Below are 20,636 nucleotides of genomic sequence, written 5' to 3'. Positions count from 1 at the left end.
AAAAACCTGCTTAGCTGCTGTGCTGTATCCACTATTATATATTTACCCACAACAGGAATGGCCCAAGATCGTTGGTAACACGGTGATGTCCACATCGAAACTGCATGAATTACGTGTAGGACTGCGGGTGTTTTAGGAATTTTGAAAGCCCTTGGCATTACCTCATGGTGGAGAAATCTTTTAATTTCGGTACCAACTATTTAACAATTTGGCAGATCCGTGTGAATCGCTAGGGGCACATCTTGTGGCCTGTTCCGAGGACTTGAGTAATTTCACAAATACTGTACATATAAAGCACCAACACCTGCTATGGCACAGACGGTGTTAATAAACGTGTCTTGTGTTTTTACACCTGGGCCTCCGGGTGGCAGACACCTGCAATTAAGGGCTTTGTTTTTTTTTATCACGGTTGCCGAACAGAGGCCCAATACAAGTGGCTAGCAACAAGCAGCACGATTACAGTTGTAATCGATTGTGAAGCAGCATATTCTGTGCAACACTCGGTGTGTACGACTGAATGTAAACATTGTTGTCTGCAGCAATGAGTGCACGTGGCCACTGAATGAGCATTAATGGGCACATCAATTGGTTGTAATTGGCATTGTTAAAGTTAAATCTAATCAAGGTCAAGTGAATTTGCTTAAAATACTGTAACTCATTTACGAGCGAGTGCCACCTATTCATAATCGAGTTTCTTCCTTTCTTGAAGTTAATAGGAATGTTCAGTTTCATCAATGGTAATTACCTACGACCATTTTGTGGGAACAGAATTACGCATTGTAAAAATCCAATAATTGTCACGTTTTACGCCTTTATCTGAGGGGACTCACGACACGTTTGAGTATCATTGTGTAACTAGAGACGTCTGTTTGATCTTCCCAACAATCGGTTGGGCAATTTAAAGCTTTAAACGCTTAGGGCGATCACTTTAACGCGGGAGACTCGCGCCGCCCGGACCACGCCCTCCCCCCTTGCGTATTCCCTTCACAAACTCCCAACGGTCACGAGCGCGGTGGTGACGCGCCGCGGTGACATGACGCGTTACCCACGAGCGACCACGCGCGATGACGTCATTCACAGACGTCTTTGTGCAAGTGTAAGGCGAAGCTCCGGCAAGTTGGCACAGTCAGGGGGCACAATCTGGTGGTGCATCCAGCGGTCATCTCAGTCGGCCAACCCATGGCACCTGCAGAGTCTGTCCCGAGACCTCTTGATAGCCTCAGAGTGCACCTGGCCTGGCACAGGCACCGTGGAGACGTCACCGTCACTTAGTGGCGAATGGTGGCTATTGGTTGTGGATGTCATTGCGAACGTCCTGACGTCAGATCGAGGCGCAGGACCACGTGATGACGTGAGCCCATGTCGTCGTGCATGAAGAACGGATGTTGACGTCGCGTCGGGTGAACAACGACGCGTTGACGTCACGAGACCCCCGCCTATGGAATTGGCGCGCGCCAGCGTTGAGACGTGACGACGCTCGCTACGTATTCGCGTCACGTTACAGCGCGATGACGTTTAGACACTGTGCGGTCCAATCGGAGACTTCAGAACCTCCCCTTGAGGCCACGCCCTTTGACCACGCCCCTCTGACCACGCCCACGGCGTGCCCACGCCTCGTGTCGCCCATAAGGAGGAGGCGGTGAGCAGGGAGCGGCTGTGCAACCCGATCCAGCCCAGTCCAGCCGAACCCAACACAGAACCCGGCCCAGGCGAGCAAGCACAGGACCGACGGGAAAGAGGCACACAGCTAGCTGCGTGTGCCGCCCTTCAACTCGTCCGAGGTGCGGAGACATGCGGAGGCGGGACGGGAAGGGGTTGACGCTCATGGCGGGAAAGGCGCGTCTTAGCCTCCTTTCTTCGCGTTTGTGCTCTCTTCTCGTGTCTCGCTCGTGGGCAGGGGGCGGGGGGCCTTGGTCCCCGCAGTGGCGGTGTCTCGGTCGCCGCAGTGGCGGTGTCTCTCCTCACTCGCTCACTTGCCCCGAACACCCCCACGAGCGTCTCGTGGGACGCGGCAGCCGCTCTGCGATCGGCGCTGCCGCCCCTCGTAGCGCGGGCCCGCCTGCCTCGCACTTGGAAGAGCAATAACAGCGGCACAAAGTTGTGATGTTGTTTTTAAGTGGTGCAGAAAGTTTATGGAGCTCGTTCTGGGGAGTGTAGTGGTTGAGGTAATAATGGTTATGGTAGAGGAAGTTGGTGGTGGTCAGAATGGTTGCTGTTAGTTATGCTGTTGAGTCGGACCCTGGTGGTGGAAAGTGGGAGAATTAGTGGTGGATGTGGTGCTGGTGATGATCACGGATGTGGTGACGGAAGGCGGTGCTGATTGAAATGGTGGACGTGAGTGGTGGTCCGGGAAAGTGGTAACTGAGGAGTTTAATACAAGTCCTCTCGTGAGTAGTACCAGTAGAATCGGTACAAGTGATGATAGGCCGTTGATATTGATTAATGGTTTGAATTCGACTTTGCCAAATGGCCTATGGTTTCATGGGTACATGAAGACTAAAATAGGTGAGTAATCGTCAAATTTAGCATATGGGCCATGACAATCCTCTTGCGTATCGTTACCCCCTGCTGTGTTCACAAGACAAACCCTCAAGTCGGCCCACGCGGGCGGTTTGCAGTCTCGTGCCGTGAGCCCACGAAGCTTTTTATAAACTCTGTCATCAGAGAGCAGTGCAGCAAATTGATTGCTCTGCCGTACTATACTCACGTCTGCCGCCTCCACCAACCCGCCAATGTGGAGGTCTGCTGCTTGCCACGACGAGAGTGAGTCGGAAGAGTTAGTGTAGTTTTGCTATTCCTCTGACGGAGCGCAGGCTACAGTGGTTTACTTCTTGGTTCATAGTTTTAAGTTGCATTGCCACAATCGGGCTCTAGGTCGAATAATCTCATGGCATAGGGAGGACCTCAATGTGCACAGGCCAATGAGCTGCCTGACTTTAATGGAATGCGAGCACTTGTGAAGAAGGCCTTATCGTCTAGCTGTAGTCCTTGGATCATGTTTTGTCGCCTCTAGTGTCAGCACTCCCTAGTGCCAAGGTGCAGTTCCTGCCTTGGAGACCGCGTTGCTTCCGTGTGTACTGAGAGCAACGGGTTTTCTTAATAATTAAACGCGTTTGGGACTTCACACCGAAGCACCGTGACTACGTTGGTACCCGCAAGCTCCCAAGCACTTGCCGGTAGTGTTTCGGCGGTAACAGGATTACTTAACTTGGGAGGTGTAGGCAGCAGATATGCGAACCTCTTTAGAAAATGACAAGTTGCACACGTGCGTTACTGGACATAAATAAGTACTGTACACAGTTTTGAATGTGGACAAATAATTTAATTAAGATAATGTAGTTATATTAAGAATGCATTTTACTGTTTGTGAAAAGGTCTCATTTGTAAGCATCTGTAGACGATGCGTTTGTTATACCATGTGCAAAATACTGCGCCGTCTGTGGGCAGTTAATTGGCCAATTTGAGGTTCGTACTCTACAACAACGTAAGAAGTGGGCTTTCTTCATATGTAGCTCGTATAGGAATACCGCCCTAAAGACCTCTTCAGTCGTTCCACTGCTTGATGAATGTTTTCCCAAGCTGCCGTCGCCTCCTTAGAGAGACGTCGTGTTTGAGCCATGTGGAGTGGACTCCTCCCTAACTTCGTGCGTGGAGGAGTGGGAGTGATTTTTTTTTCCAAGATGGAGAAGTTGGGCAGCGTCTCGTGCATTGTGAATTCATATGCCCCCATTGTTTAAAAGTGTCTCCTGCAGATGCATTGAATGCTCGGTGCAATTATTATTTTTTCACTCCGCACATTCACCTCAAAGTATTCCTTTTTTGGGAACGTGGCTTGCACAGTAACACAACACGCGTTGAACACGGTACGTTTTGAGGCGTTTGAAAAATGAAAGGCCGGCAGAATAGCAGTAAGTGCTACTCAGTAGCTGCTGAGTTAATTATTTATTTCAATAAATTTTAACAGCACTTGCTGTCTTGTGTGCCACTCTTTATGTAGTTTATATTATTACTGTAAGTAAAGTCATAACAACCAGTGTGCTCCCTCGTCTACTCCGTATTCTCTCCCAAATGGTGCCTTGAGTTTATTAGTTGCTGGGATAAACGCATTTTACGTTTTCCCTTCATCTTGAGTTTCGGTCGTGTGCATGGCGAGTTCCTATGCATCTGTCCGATTGTCTTGCCATTGACAAGCGCTCCTATTGGACAAGTGCAATAGTTTTCTGTCAACTGTACAGACTGACTGCAGATTTGAAGTGGGCCGGAGAGACGCAGACCATATGTGGAGCAGTCTCGGAAAGTGGGACACAAGTGAATGTAAACAGTGCAATTAAACCTTCAGTCTAGCGCCTACAAGTTTCGATTTCCGCGCTCACTGAACTTGTATGTACAAATTGTTTTATATATATTTAATTGTTTCCCTTCCACGTGACTTTACCGAAAGAACCAAGAATATGAATCACTGTAGTCACGAAAGCTTTAGATCAAAATTGTATGTACAACTTTGCCAATCTACTGCTGGATGGAAGCCTCCCCCCTCGCCGTTGGGGTTGAGTGGTATTTGAGCAGACGCCGTCACACCGGTGAGCGTAGGTTGTTGAAGGGAATGAGCCGGAACCAAGATATCTATCACTCCTCATCGGTGTTACCCGTCGCTGGGACTTTAACTCGGTCTTTCAATTTAAGGGGCCATACATTGAGTGTCCACAAAAATCTGTCAAGTTGACCCCTCGCTGTACGCACGCGGACTTTTTACCCCCCCCCCCACCTGCGTACTTACGCCTGACGCACCCCCCCCCCCCCGGAATCTTATAGAGCGGCCGATATTTAATCCACGCATAAACGATCAAAGATTACTAATATTAACGTGTTTCAGATAGTCCACCGCCGTACTATGTAACTCATTTGAAGACCAATGTAGACAAATTATTATCGAGTCTTCACCCCCCCCCCCCCCCGTTTCCTATGCGTCTGAACATTGTCAGTAGACCCCCCCCCCCCCATACGCAAGCGTACGCGTTTTGGTTAACCCCCCCTCCATGCGTACGTACTAAATGGGTGCCCCGAACTGTGTAGGGTGCATTTCAACTGCCACAGTTCACTCTGGAGCTTTAAATGTCGCACTAAAAAAAAAACATCCCGACAGACTTGCGGAATGGTAATTGCCATTCCAAACTGCTTTGAATTGATTACCCAAATCGTTAATAATTATAATCTGCAGGCAGTATTCTCTTTATCGGCTTCTGAATTTCTGCACCGTTGCTGCATGACAAAGCACATTGAGTTCAAGTGGACACAGGTGTGTTTGATCGTGGCGCTGAAGGAGTTGCAGTGTGCACAGGATATATTATTGATTTACAGTGCTCAATCTTGTCCAGACCATGTTTGCGTCACCATACCGGTCAGGAATCTGATGAGCCCTCGAATATAGTGTAATCTTTGGCAGTATAGATTTTAATAAACAGTTGGAGTTCAGTTTTAACCTGAACGTGAATTGCCTTAACTCAAGGTTGTAGGTTGCCATGCCTCCCTTGATGGCAGGTCTCTAGTAGTTGACCCAAAGATCCCCCGTATAGCCTCAGCAACGCGCTTACTAACAGTACTATGAATGTTGGTACGGAACACGAGGGGGTGGGTCGCCAGCACCATGCCTGGCCGCCTTTGTTTCCTGAATGTTGATGCTTGTATACCCCACCAGGTACTAATTTGAGGCCGAGTCGACCTTGGAGGCCCATGACCGATTTAAAATAAGCATTACTGGTGTTGGTCATCGAACTGGGTTCGCAGTGTGCAAACCACTGCACTAACACTGGATACCCCACACAAGTATGCTCAATTTATTTAAGAATGCCAAGGGACTTTCCCTTTTATCCATAACAAGGTAAGCTATCTGCAAGTCTCGCCATTGGTGCAGTATGTTACAAATGATGATGCATGTTAATTTTTTGTAAAAAAATTCCCTGCAAGGGAAAGTGATAACATTGCATTGTTTCGTACGGTATTTCCAAGTTAATGCATAAAATAATTTAAACGTAATAAGCAGGACTTGTTCTGTGCCACCACATGAATTAACATTGGTTTTCAGTGTCGGCCTCTTGGTTTTCCAGACCCATATCCAATAGGATTTGTTTAAGCAAGCAAACGGTACCAACCGTCTTGGCTTCATCAGCAGTCCGGTTTGTTCAACTACTGGTATTGGATTACATAATACATCGGTTTTCTACAAATGTAACGTCTGTAAAGACAATCGGCACATCCTGCATCACAAGTGGCGAGAAATCCTTTGCACGCAACCAGTCTGAGCAGCAATTCTTGTAACAAACCACTGTTCCAAAGTCTGCATCTGCCATGGCAGTGCCTTGCAGATTGTACCTGTACAGTTTGACTGCAAAAGCATTTTACCTGCAGATTTTTCAAACCAGGCAGTTTTTATCACCGCAGTTGTATCACAAAAGCAATAACCGAGAGTCGTTGTTTGCCCAGGCCTGGCTTGGTGATTGTCACACAGTCCTTGCCCCAGCGACCGTTTAAGGTCGGCGCCGAAGCCTTAAGCTGGAGGGAGTGGCTCTGATCCCCCTGCCTCTGCCAGTAGTGCGTAACTTCACAGTGGTGTGCGAGTGTGTGAACATCATTATGCTTTGGTGGTAAATTGGAAACCAGGGTCCTGCACTGTGGCTGTTTGTCAGCAGGTGGCCGTGTCTCGTGAGAGCCGGCCAAGTTATTTAAGGTCGCCGTGTAGTTGACGGCTGTGCAGCGGAACGTTCCCAAATAGCACCCCTGCTGCCCCGTCTCGGTTGTTTGAACCAAAAACAAGATGCCAGGGATCTTGGCCATCCCCCTTCCCCCCCCGTTATTGCCAACCGTGCTGTGCAGCGTTTGTAGTGAGCATTAAACAACACTCCTTGTGAGGCCTTCTAATCCTACAACTGGCTGGTTTGTGCTCAAGGTTAGGAAGGATACCCCCCACTGAAGGGTATTATTTAGTTTGGTACAGCCATCTTAGGGTTTATTACTCGTTAACTAGTGTGCTTGTGTAAGGTAGTTGTGCTGCACTTACTGCAGCCGTCGACAGAATTGGTGAGCCACAAACGTACGATATTCCCCTTTTTTGTGCCCCTTCAGGTGTAAAAATATTATCTGTTATGAAATTGTACAATAACTAAAAGGCATAATTGCATCCACTAATTTCTCGTATAGAACTTAGATCATTATCATATAAAAAGTTACCACATTGTCTCTGATTCACCATGTAAAGCTATGTATCACAGAGCTTTGACAGAGGAGCTGTGGCGCAGTGGTTGGCGCCACATATGTTATGAACCCGCTACTCAATTTGGTTCCCAGCCACAAAAAAAATCGGGCGAGTAACCTCTCAACTGGTCCTTGATTACCCTCCTGCCTTGCTTCACGAACACACTGAAGTATGGTCAAACAGCCCCCGAGACTGACATGGGCTGCCTTTCATTATTGGCTATAAAAGGCCATTGCTTGAAACGTTGCCTGTCTAACCTTTTATTTTTTAAGGCGGTGTTAATAACCAGTGAAGTTTTTTTTTTCTGTTTTATTCCTCCATTAGTAGCTTTTCTTATGGTTATCCGATATCATGATTGCTTTTGATGCATCGGATGATGCAGCTCTGCTCCATTTCCTTGAGTTTATTCCTGGGTTGGGAGTGCATGAAGAGTGCAGTGGTTAGAAATCGTCCGTGCGCATCTCCCACGTGAGCTGAAGCAGCAAGGAGTGAAACACGGGCTTACGGTAGCTCGCCACACTGGTGTGATGACAGATGTCCGTGGTGATACAGCGCGGATGGTAACACGGTACGGGCCAAGGGCGAAAAATGCAACTAAGCCTGTGTAAAAAAATTACAAAGGTTTTAATGTAGGTGTGGAATGCAAAGTTTAAGAAAGTTTTCAACCTAAGTGTCTTATTCATGTTTTTCCAGTTCTTGATTCTTCGGGGGTTTCATGTTTTTTTAATATCCGTAAGTAAATGTAGGCCATCGTGACTGGAGGCTTTGTCATAGGCAGTTGTGGTTGTTGAATAGGGACTTTCCAGTGAACTACTACAGTTAAACAAGCTTCATTACGGTGCTGTCTTTCGTTTGTGCAATTGCCCGTGTGGTTAAAGCAGCTGCTTGCAGCAGATGCTTGGTGTGTTTTGTGATTCTCATTTGTTTTTCTAGGTTGTCACATAGTAACCTAACACGGAAAGGTCGTCTTGCTGTACCGCCCCAGTAAAACAACTCATTGATACCCTATCATGCTATCTCTCCGTTGCATGGTTAAGTGATACAACACACCCAACCTGTATCGGCGCAAAGTGCAAGAAGAGAAGCTCAGAACTGAAAGAATTGGGATATGTTGCTTTAGGTCGCGTGGTTCAGAACCTGTCCCAGCCGTGCCAGGGCGTTGTCGGGTCATCGTTTCGTGCAAGTGTGATCCCTGTAAGCAAGCATACACATTCAGAAAGGTTGCATTTGGGGATGGTAATAATTATAGTTGGATCCATTGAGCCTCTTATCGCACATGTTTAGAGTATTTGGCTGCTATAAAGTTCCACGTGATAAGCTGATGAGCTATCATTTGTGGCGAGATCACTTTTGAAACAGAGCTACTACGTAGCTACTACGTAGCTCTACTACGTAGCTCTGTGGACCTTGCCTGGTAAAATAAAAAATAGTTTAGTTCATGTTGAGCTTCTTTCGCACGTACTTAGCCACCCATGTTAATCGTAGGGATGTTCCATTGTATTCCGAAATATGAATTGTACTTCCCAGACTGGTTTTAGTGTTCTAATTTTTGGGGCTTGGCTTTGTACAATGCATAGGTGTGTCAGTAATCCTTGAACTCCCAAATATATTGCTGTTCATATGCAGTTTCCAAATATAGCATTCGCTGTATTTGTAAATAGTCAAATGGGCAGCTTCATTCGGGTTGAGGTTCTGATCAATGTTGACAAGACACCGCAATTTGCTAATGCTGTGGTTTTCCAGAATATTTATATTCTAAGTCTTATAATCATGTTATTGTGTCATCCCAGGAGTAATTGCATGAGCGTTGCGCCGATTGTGCACTGTACTGCATTCCAAACGATTTGCAGTTTGACCAGTGTGTGCGTGCATGTGTGACCCTACAGAAATAAACAATACATTATTTTGCGATGCCGCTACTGCAATTTCAACGTTGGCATTTCAACGATGTGTAGATCAGTCCCTATAAATAGTGTTGGATATACTTGCTTGGTGTAGGCCCAAATTAAATTGCCGTAATGGTTATAGAAATATTCCAAATTATAGGACTGCTTTGCTCCAGTGCAGATTGTGCACTGCCCTTGAATGCAGCTGACAAATATTTGCATTTTTATAAGTTTGCTCTTTCCACAAGCTGGCCTGTGTAGGACTGGATCACCTTTCTTGGCAGAGCAATTATATAATTATGCCATTGAAAACGCAATACAGATCGATGTCGCGTTGGCCCTATTCATTGACATGGTCATGATGTCAAATTAGTTAACCCGCGGATTCTACAGCTCCCAGTCCGTATTACCAACTGGGCGATTGGATCCAGCCATGCTTTGGGTTTCGAGAGTGGCAAAATTGTCACAGCCTCTTATGCCAAATATGATTTTCTGGGACCGGTGACATGTCAATTCCAGGTCTGTAGTTAGGATCATGCATCAGCTGTTTGTGTAATACTTGATCAATTGTCTTTTGACATTTTTTGAAAGCTTAAGGTCTATCTAGTGACATCTAATAACTTTTAAAAGTTAGGCTTTTGGCCACATTGACCCATAAGTCCATAACCCCATCGTTTTGCGCAGTTATCAGGTGCGTGCAAGGATTTTGGCGACTTTCCCTCTGGAGTGCGACATGAATAAGATTTCGATTTAAAGCTTTCTTGGCTGCAGGGATTGATATTCTTGGTTCTTTCGGTAAAGTCACGTAGAAGGGAAACAATAAAATAATAAAAATATACAAAATAAAAAATAAGATTGTCCAACGTGGACGTGCGGTCTGTGGAACTAGCTTTTTACAAATCCTGCATCCATGGAATGGATTTATAATTGCAGCGGTAATGGTTTTGTTAATGGCAACGCATCGGGTTAGGTGCAACCCAATAAACAAAAAGCTCTTGCTGTGTTATGTACTTGGGCTGTGTGTTGAGGTTATCTAGCACGAGTTTAAATATTCGTGTCTGAGAACAAAAACACTTGGGTGATTACAGAAGCTTTATAGGATGTCACCGCAGTGTTGCTTTAGAAGCAAGGCAGTCTCTTAAGGGGCCATCCATTTAGTACGTACGCAAAAATCTTGACACCCCCCCCCTCCCTGTACGCACGTGTTCTTTTACACACCCCCCCCCCCCCACCTGCGTACGTTCGCTTGATGCACCCCCCCCCCCCCCCCGAATCCTATAGAACGACCGATATGTAAACCACGCAGAAACTATCAAGGATGAATAATATTAACGTGTTTTAAGCAAACAGTCCACCGCTGGACTATCTAACTAATTTGAAGGCCAATTTGGGTTAACCTCCCCCCTCCATGCATACGTACTAAATGGATGGCCCTTAACAAGAGCATTGTGACCATTCACCCGTCGTTTCAATTCCATAACTTGTTTTTAAATTGGTGAATTGTGGTCACCTTTTCTAATATTCGCAGGTGTCATGTGAATCTATTCCATGCAACGTATACAAATAAAAACACAGCCCATTCTTACACAAGCAAATCGTGAGCTGAATCGATCTTAATCAAGACATTACAAGTGATCATTCGTTGTTAAGGACATCCCAATGCATTATAACCCTGTCATGAGAACGAGAAACTAACCAAATGCAGTAGCTTTGTTATTTTAATGCGCTGCGGGACTTGGAGCCACTTGTCACGAACAGTTGTTTTCTAGTTGGCCTTCATCCAGCCTCGTAAAATGTGAGCCATTTCAAGCCCTGTTCCTACCCGTTGTAATGCATGATAAAGAAACAAAGTTCATCTTGCTGTGTGGGTTGGTCTCTAAAAAAGCTGTCATGCTGCAATTTTACAATCCCACCAAGGAGGAGCAGAGGTCAAAGGTTCCATTAGATTTATCATGATCAATTGCATTGGCAGGCGTTCCATTAATAAATTGTTGCTTTAACCTTGTCTGGGCATCGCATATCATGCACATAAGGGCAAGCGATCTATACTTGGCCGCTTGACGATGAAGCATTGCCCACACGTGATGCCCGCACGTGACACCCGTCCGCGCTTGCACTTGAGCGAGTGAGTGATGTTACTTGGTGCATCGTGTTAAATTAAAAACGCCTGCAGCACCGCCCTGGCTGGTAATGCAGGTCCCTGTTAATTTCAGCACGCGCGTCTTTGTTGCCCACACACAACGTCTCGCACGGGTTCTTGAGAACACCGAGGCGTTTGTGTACACGTTGCCGCTCTGCGCTTTCCCGCTTTAATTGCACTTGACGTTTGACGCAGGTCAGAAGATTTGAGGATTACGTCATGTGCTCCCCATCCCCCTGCTCTCCCTCCTCCGGCAGCTGCCTGACCAGACTTATCCAACGGGGATGAGGGCCACGTGGCTCGCAAGTGGAATGCTTGATTTGTGGGACCAAGACGACCACCTAGACACATGCCGGAATGCCCGGCAGGGCGAGCACAGGCATGGCAAGCCCCGCCAGGCTGCAGGGCCGGGGGTTTGTCCGAAATAACAATAACAGGGCATGTCTGTGCTGGCACGGACACGGCACGTACGGTCGGTGCGCTCGCTGCATTGTGACGGCGCTCGTATTGCCTACCAACCTGGTTCTGATCCGGCTCTAGATGTGACCTATAACCAACTGCTTGGTGGCACAGGCTAGTGAAGTGCGGCGGCTCGTGTAAACTGAGGTACAGTCGTAGCATCAGCTTGCCACTAGTGTGAGGTTTTGTATAGGGGGTGGGGGGGGCAGTGTTTCCGCTCTGTTTACATACAGCAGCTTTTAAATATTTGAAGCTGTAACTGCAATGCCATGGTTGGGCTGCCATCCAGTAACATTGCGTAGTAATTTGCAAACACAACACTGCGGCGTTGACCTTGTTTTGTGTTAGATGGTGTTGCAAATTGTAGGTCACGCTTGCCATTCGTGCTGCTGGGACGCTCTTCTTGGTGTCATACAGTTTTTAACACGAGATTAATTCCATGCTATCAAGCAAACATTAAGTATTAGAAATGTAAAACTCTTGCAGAATTATAACTACTGTTCAAGAGTAAATCTGGAGCTGATTATCACTTTAATTCAATAGGAACTGTGGCTAAATTAATTTGCGAGGAGTTGTCCTTTGTCCTCCCAATGGTTGAAAATTCATTAATGGACAATTTGTTAATTCAGCTATTGGGATTGTTTTATTTTTAATGCATGCAGTCTTGTCATATTCTTCCTGAGATTATATATAGCATTTGCACCCCGTGCAGATTATTTTTTCTGCCTGTGACTTGTCTGTTGGTGGAACTTGCTTGATCCATCAAGGAAATTTTGTTTAAAATTACCTTTGGTATTTTTACACCCGACAGATGGTTTGGCACAATTTACTTGGCGCTGTGTATTTTCTGTGCCAACGCCACATAAAATCCAATACCCAATTTAAAGTTTCCCCATACTGTCGGGCTTGGGTTCTTTGACCATGCTGGTCAGTGTGGGTTTAAAGGGAACACAACTCGTTCAGTTGTCACTTACCTCTATTGGCCATGGATGGGAGTCGAACAGAGGTCGCTGGGATCAGTGCAATGTGCAAACCGCTGCCACGGCTTCGCGTCATATTATACACTAGCTTTACTACCCGGTTTCACCCGGGACTTGGGATTCACCACGGCCGGCCGCCTTTGTCTCCCCAGTGGCGATGTTGACACACCATTTACTCGTTTGAGGCTGAGTCGACCGAGGGGAGGCCCAGGACTGGTTCAAATAATCTTCACCGGCGGTGGCCGTGAGCGGGAATCTAACTCGGATCGCCGGGTTCGTAGCGCAGCGCGCGAATTGCTACACTACCACTCCCCCCACATACACACGCGCGCACGCGTTCATAGGTAAACATACACGCGCTTGCTGCAGACACAACTTTCAGGGTGCATATGGCAGAATGAATGATAAAACAGACACGGAAACAACATAGGCAGACACACACATTCATTACCTGATGATGGTTGCTGGTGTTGCAATCGAAATGTCGTATTCTATTATTTTTATTTTCTACGTGACTTTACCGAAAGAACCAAGGAGTAATTCCTGCAGTCACGAAGGCTTTGAATCTAGTTTGAACCACTTCTACGGGGAAGGTTTACTCAACTCACACTTTACTTCTAATTTAGCAATCTTTGGGAGAACATTAATCAACCAGGCTATGCGTTAACTGTGTTAACCGACCCTCTGTTGCATTGCATTATATTTTTTAATTTGACTAAATTTGCTTTCTCAAACTTTCGATTTTCTTGCTTTAAACCATTCTCTCCTCTGGCCACTGTGGTCCAGAATTCCACACTGCTTCCTCCTTGTCCCCTCATTTGTCCGCTGGTCCCCTCGTTTGTCCATCTCCCCAGTCCTTTCTCTGCCCCGGCCCCTCTCCCCTCTTTATTTCAGGCCTCGGCACAGATTCGTTGTCCTTCTGTTTCTTGGTGTGTCTCACTCCGTGTGTCTTTGTGTGTCTGCCTGTTTTGTGTCTGTTTTATCATTCAGTCTTACCTGATGGTTGCTTGTGTTGCAATTAAAACGTCGTATTCTGTTATTATTTGATTTTATTTTCTAAGTGACTTTACCGAAAGAACCAGAGTAATTATTAGCTGTCGTGGAACTTTCTAGGTGATTAATTAAATAACGTCGTGCCACAACCACTCTGTGACAACGAGGGCTCTGAGTGTTTACTCTGCCCGGTGCGTGTCTGAGAGGGTGATGTCAGCCTCCTTAAGTAGATGTTGATTGAGGGGCTGTCTTATTAATCCTAGTCTCTTTAGTTAACACTGGTGTTCTATACCCGTATGTATTTTTAAGCGCACAAAGGGATTGCAATTTCAGTAAATTCTGACTTTTCACAATTAAATTGTGTCCTGGATTGCATGAGCTCTCGGTGTTCCACTTTCCAGGCTGCTATGCCCACGTTGGTCACAGAGAGTGCTTTGTCACCTGCCTATTTTACCCCATGCATTGCTAATTTGGTACGGCACTGCTCGCGTTAGTGTCCATTGGGTTGAGAACCCTGGGAATGTGGCGCACGCAGAACCCATGTCCTCAACGCTGGATGGGGATGTCCTTGTCGAGTAGCGTCGAAGCAGCCTTTAAAAGCTCGGTCAGCTGGTTAATTTTTACCCGAACAGCGATATTCACCAAGGTCCATTGCTCGAAAATCGCTGTGCTGCATGTGTTACTATTTCAGAAGGGGAAAAAAAATGGTGGTTTTAGTGAGGCTTTTGACAGCTAATGGGTGTTGAATAAAATAAAATGTGGACAATGTGCTCATTCCAGCAGGAAATCGCGTCCTTGCTATCTCATTCCAGCAGGAAATCGCGTCCTTGCTATCGTCTGATGCTGCCTTAGACACAATCGCAGCTAATCAGATTTCCCACGCACCTCCGATTTTAGCACGGTTGGCTGTGGACAGTGCGAAAGAAGTTCAACATGCATACCAAACGGATGGTATAAAATTAAATCGCGACGTTTTGGGCGCAACACAAGCGTCCGTCATCAAGTGGGACAACCACAGCAAGAAACAATTGCTCCTCCACCCTCTTGCCTATATAGCCTCTTGTTACAGCAGCCCATTTTCCCACTTCAGCAATTGTTTCTTGCTGTGGTTGTCCCACCTAATGACGGACGCTTGTGTTGCGCCCAAAACGTCGTGATTTAATTTTATATTATACCTACATGACTTTACCGAAATAACCAAAGAGCGGATCCCTGCAGTCACAAACTTCAAATCTAGACTTTAGGGCTTGTCAATCCTTGCCCTCCTGCGTCTCTTTGTAAAAAAAAATCTGCCCGCCGACCTGTCTTGACCCCTGCTCCTGCGTCCTTTGGGACATGCTTGCAGTCGGTGGGCGACGCCATGGCTGACGAGCAAAAGCAGAGTTGGTTGGCGGAGGACCTCCCTGCACAGGAGGCGGCGGACATCAATAGCTCCCCGGCACATCCCTGGACTGGCGAACCCCAGGCAACCGTGCTTAATGACTCCGATGCTGGTGACGATGGGAAGGACCATGTCGTCGAGGAAGTGACGAAGGGCGTGGCCAGCGTGGAGGCCCTGGAAGAATCTCCGACGAGCCTGCAGGAGGCCACCACGTCTGATTCTCTGCAGGACGAGCAAGTAAGGCATTCGCCGATGGCGTGCCCATCGCTAACCCAATGGACGTTGAGGAATGTTTGGGCGGCATGGAAAAAGAAAATTCCTCCTTGGGCATGCATTGTGGAATGTAACTTTATATGCCCTCCTAACAAATCTGTGTGCTTTGACTCTGACTTTCGATTTACTTAATTCGACTGTCATTGTTCAGTTTATGACTTTTGTGTACTCCTTTTATGATGTGCAGCCAGTGCTGCTGCTCTGCTATTTGGTGCATTTGGTGTCTGCTATGTGTAGCGTCATCTTAACACGTGGTTGATGTTCCATTTAAAATCTGGTGCCTGCTTTAGCCGAGTGATCCAAAGACACTTAAGCATTCGGTTCGGATGGATTGACTTTAATAATGCATGAGCTTCTGGATTTTTGTCGTGCTTTATCACTGAAATAGCTTTTTTCTTTAGTTAATAATAGCATTTAAATGTATAAACCTTGTCCATTGTTTTTATTCAAATGAATACAATTGAATTGTGTATTCATAGCATCTGCACTAAACTGTAATTGAGTACATTCATATTAAGTAACGTTTCTAAGGGTGCTCAAAAACATTTGTGGGAGACGTCCCCGCGCATGCATTCTTTCGGTAGTACTGCTTTACAAACCCGGCGGCCTGAGCTTCAGTCCTGGCCATGGGTAACATTGGCGACGAATATCTGAACTGGTCCTGGGCCTTCCCCTATGCCAGCTCTGCCTTAAATGAGTATCTCGCTAACAGGATGTAAACATTAACAATGGGGGGGACAAAGGCAGCTGGTCCTATTTCTGGCATCCCCCACACCCGTGTGTGCTGTTCAATCCTTTTGTAGGTACTCCTAACAGTTCCCCCAATCGTCTATTATGGTTACGAGATCTTTGTCCCATCTTCCCCATGTCCATTTCAGCAGCCATATGGAGCGGACGAGGAAGAGGATGACTCCACCGCAGCCTGCGTGAACGGTGTGGGGAACCCAGAGACGTCGTCGCACGACGACCCAGAGGTCGCCGAGGAAAGAGGTGAGTGTGTGAGCGCGCGATGACATCGGGTCCTCCCACTGTTGTGGCCTTGATTCATTGATATTACTGCATTAAGTTCGGTATGCCCTTTCATATGGCAGTCCATTGTGCAGTCAAGTTGTATTGTTTATTTTGACATATGTAGGCTATAGCGACCAATATCCATAATACAGGTTTTTTGGTTAGATCGCGTAAAATATAAATGTCGTTAAACCCGCCACCATGCCAACTAGTAAGGGTTTGTCACGTAAACAGAGCATGCCAAGTCGTTACTAATCCAGCACACCGGTGTGTTGGAGAACCAAGCCACATTTACAATCTTGTATTACTTTTGACTTGAACTGCACAGTTAAATACTTGTTCCTTTGTACTCCAGCCCTTTCACCAATACTCAAGAATGACCGGTGTTGTGGGTCAGAAGGCAAGCAGAAGCAGATTTTTTTTGCCGCTTGGATGGTTGCCCATCCAAGCGGCAGGGTTCTAGGGTGCTGTAGGGGGGGCTGTGTTGTGGGCAACTGAGGACAATAGCGAAATCCGTAGTTGTACTTATTTGACATTAATCCTCTACTGTTTTATCCTAGTGATAAGGATGTTCTATGTCTGTTTATTGTTTTATATACCTTCATTCCAATTGGTCTAAACATAATCTGCCCGAGTTGCACTGCAAGGAAATTATAATTTCGACCTTGGTTTATGCTGTTTTCGAATTCTTCATTTGCTAATTGGTTTTGTGCCACTTTCTGTTTAATTGCTGAGCTTTATTTAATGTTTTTGCTTTAATTTTAGTGCCCCAGATTGCTTTTGCAAAATGAGAATTCTGGTCTCTTGTATAGTCACGTGGTTAAACGAGTGAAACTTGTCTGTCTTTTGCCGTCACAACCCCCACTTGCCAGTATCGTGAAATGTCGTCCAATCGCCCCCACGATCCGCACTGTATAAGAAGCCCTCATCCAGCAGTGGATTAACAAGAGATGTGCATACTCTAGGCAGTTTGTTGCCTGAGCAGACCACTCAAGTGAAATGCAAACATAGTTATGTTTTAGCTTGCTCATTGACACTTTCACACTCTAGCATCGATTGGTGTAACCTAAATGCCACATTTACATTAAAACATTTACAGTTAATTCTAGGTGTGCCACAAGGCTTTTGCACAATTTTACTAGGAAAACGAAAACTTTTTTTTAACCCATGGCTTCTGCAATAAAGAATTTCATAGCAGCAGCAACAGCAGCTTGCAGTTACATCTGTTGAGCCCACTGGTATAACCGGGGTGTGGTTGCTAAATTTCACCCCGTGTTTTGGGTTCCTCAGGTGAACAGTTGTAGGCTCTGGTGAGTTGACTCGGCACTCTCCCAGCGGCTGAGTTCTCTTGAGGCATGCCCCATCACGATTCGCATTTCTGGAATTCTGTGGCTCTTAGGGGGTCGTTGTGGCCAGCCTCTCATGCATTCACGCCCATCAGGTGACTGGTATTGGGCAAGCATTGGCTTATGCTGTAAAAATGTTCTTGTTTGCTTTCCATTTGTGGACATGAGCTGTGAAAGTCTCTAATCTGTTTTGTGAGTATTCACTTTGGCCCCAGGTAAACTAATTTGTCGTGAATTAGTTTCGTTTGACATTTATTTTTCTTGGTATGATGGAATTGGACTTGTTTTTTTTACTTAGCAAGAATAAAAATATATCATAGGCTGTGCCTAATTGTGTTAAAAATTTCTGCAATTTTGTATTTCATTGCAGAACAATCTGCAGATGAAATTTTAATTATTGCCACCATACTGCAAGGTGACTCATACAGCACTATGCTGTGACTTTTGTCGGATTCTCTTTTAAACGAACATTCTAAGACCATGGGTGCCCGCATGCATAGACAATGCGATACTTTGTATTTCCTTGCCCATGCATCTACTCCTTGCTTAATGTTTCTTCGTGTGTACATGTCTAACATGCTTCATGTTTCTTCGTGTGTATGTGTCTAACATGCTGCTTCTTTCTTTCGTACTTGCATTTCGTTGCAGAAGATTCTGTCGAAGAGAATCCCACTACACTCGAAGGTGAAACGCACAATACCACTTGGGCATTTGATTTGACTTGAATTCGGAGTTTTAAACGCACCTTGGTGTTTAGAAACACAGGGAACATGTACGTGTAGCACCTAATAATAAGCACTTGCCCCAACAGCCTGTGTAGGCTACATAGGGGGGGTGGGTGTGATCTTTGTCTAAACCGTGCACACCTGCACACTTGCATCTTGCAGAAGAGAAACTGTCGCTGCAAGAAGCTACGTGCCTCTTGAAATTGCCGTTGGAAAAAGATCTGGGCCCCTTGATGGCACCAACCAGCATGGTGGCGGAGCCGAGTAGTCCGGCTGGTGCTGAAGCAGCCTCGCAAGACAACTTGCTGCTTGCTGGAGCTGGAGGTAAGGGGGAGGCTTATGCAGAATTCTACCTGGGTATATTTTTTGTGTAAGCATTTTTTATCGTCTTCCAAAAACCCTGAAATAGTGGCAATATCAAGAGGAGACTAACAATGTGCAACGTTATAATAGGCCAAATGTGGTGTATCCTGACACAATTGGAACCGAGCAAAGGCATCCAGGCTCGCCGGCCGACCACGGTAGAGGTAACGATCGGTACCTCAATGTGTTTTTTTTTTAATGAGGAGCCAACATTTGACTCAACCGCCCTTATCAGAAACATCTTCAGTCAAGTCTACTCGGCTAAGAAATTGACTTTTCAATTTGGAATTTGGTTATCTCAACGATAGTCACAAATTCGATTTACAATTGAAAGTCCATTTCTTTCTAAGGGCTGTTGAGGTAAAATATTCGTTCCTCAATTAAAGAAACCCATTCTTACCCAGAGTTTACTTCTCTTGTATCTCCAGGTAGAGCAAACGCCGCGTATACTATTTAGGTGTTCATATGCAGAGATGAAGGCGTTTTTAAAACAACTTGCAGTCGTTGATCTTGTGTATTTGCGTGCGTACACGAGGTGGCAGCCCCGCTGGCTTTGTGGTCGTGTCGGCTTTGGCTGACCGCTTCGAGAGCAGGACAATGTGTGGTGTGCACTGCACGTGTTTTGACCGAGAAAAGTTTTTGTAGGAAAGAGCCGTGCGTGTCACTGGTGAGGAAGTCTCCGTGTAAAAAATAGCGAACCCGCCTCCAAGTACAGTATTGACCCACGTTGAACCTGAGTTGCGACGCTGTTTTGTCCATATTTTTTTAATACCGCACAATCTTCTATCTGCTCCGACCAATTAACCGGCCATATTTCCAAACGTGACCTTTTCACATCAATGTATTCTTTATCTCACTTGCACTCGCTTCCAAAGCACAGCATAGCATTTACTCTATGTTTTAAAGCAGTTTGTCCAGTAACCTTAATGGTGCATGATATAACTGTCATTTTCAATGTGTGTTCACATATCAGACCTTTTTAACATCCCATCTCTATACCCAGGGCATAGTGGAACACCATTGATTGTACTATATGTAAAATGTACGCGAAGTGAAAAAACATGGATTGTAGATGAAATTTCATCCCAACGCTTTTCCTTTCCTGGATTGTATTCTAAGGACGAGTCAACGGGAAATGTAATAAAAACTAAAACAAACCCTTAAATAAAGCATCCTGATGGGATGTGTTCCGCGAGGATCTTCCATGAGTAAACACGTCCCCTGGTGAGTTAGTGCTGCGCTCTGGGGGATGTTACTCCTGCCCTGACAGGTTCCGTGCAAGGGACGCGTCTTGGATCTGCTCTGGTTTACATGTCTGGAGTTTGCCTAAACATTCCTCCAAAGGCCCCCACCATCCCTCCCCCCCCAACCTTGCCTTCGATGATGTGAGTTGGTTTCATTGATATTTAAACAACTTTTTATTTTACCAGGTAAAGCCCACTGAGCTATATAGCTCCATTTTTTCAGAAGCGACCTGGCCACAAATGATAACTCGACAAAATGGCTTTTAATGTGAACATTTATAGCAGCCAAATACTCCAAACGGCATGTTCAGAAATGTGGAGGGATAAACTGCAGTACCCGGAGTAAAATCCACGCGAACACAGAGCATGAAAACTCCAAATATACAGCGTGTCTGTCTGGATCGAACTCACGACCTTCTGTATACCAGGCGAGGTAGTTAACATCTCGCCACCGTAGCATCCACGTTGGCGAGACGTACCATGTTGCTTGTGCTTTGTAATAGACTATACATGTAAATTCTCTAGCTGCTTACTGAATTTCAAGTGCTCTGCTTTGAACCCTGCAAACCTGTGTTTGATTATTGGC

At 45.9% G+C, this 20,636-nt stretch overlaps 1 protein-coding gene across 8 annotated transcripts in view; it reads left to right on the top strand.

Moving 5' to 3' along the window:
• Positions 1 to 1,595: 1,595 nt before the first annotated feature.
• Positions 1,596 to 20,636, top strand: part of LOC116948739 (uncharacterized) — a 40,277-nt gene continuing 21,236 nt past the window's right edge. For 5 of the 8 annotated variants that reach the window (XM_032965772.2, XM_032965774.2, XM_032965773.2 and 2 more), the window contains exons 1-5: positions 1,597 to 1,781; positions 15,053 to 15,325; positions 16,240 to 16,351; positions 18,367 to 18,402; positions 18,606 to 18,767. In XM_032965772.2, coding sequence (XP_032821663.2) covers positions 15,068 to 15,325; positions 16,240 to 16,351; positions 18,367 to 18,402; positions 18,606 to 18,767 — 568 coding nt within the window. In that variant the 5' untranslated portion in view covers positions 1,597 to 1,781; positions 15,053 to 15,067. Of the gene's footprint in view, positions 1,782 to 12,866; positions 12,988 to 15,052; positions 15,326 to 16,239; positions 16,352 to 18,366; positions 18,403 to 18,605; positions 18,768 to 20,636 lie in introns of all 8 variants that reach the window. The other 3 variants (XM_076071725.1, XM_076071726.1, XM_032965771.2) reach the window with 3 other exon arrangements.

This window comes from Petromyzon marinus, chromosome 34 (genome assembly GCF_048934315.1).
Source record: "Petromyzon marinus isolate PM22_M1 ecotype Great Lakes invasive population chromosome 34, UKy_Petmar_22M1.pri1.0, whole genome shotgun sequence".
Taxonomy (NCBI): Eukaryota; Metazoa; Chordata; class Hyperoartia; order Petromyzontiformes; family Petromyzontidae; genus Petromyzon; species Petromyzon marinus.
This window is presented reverse-complemented; position numbering and strand designations above follow the sequence as displayed.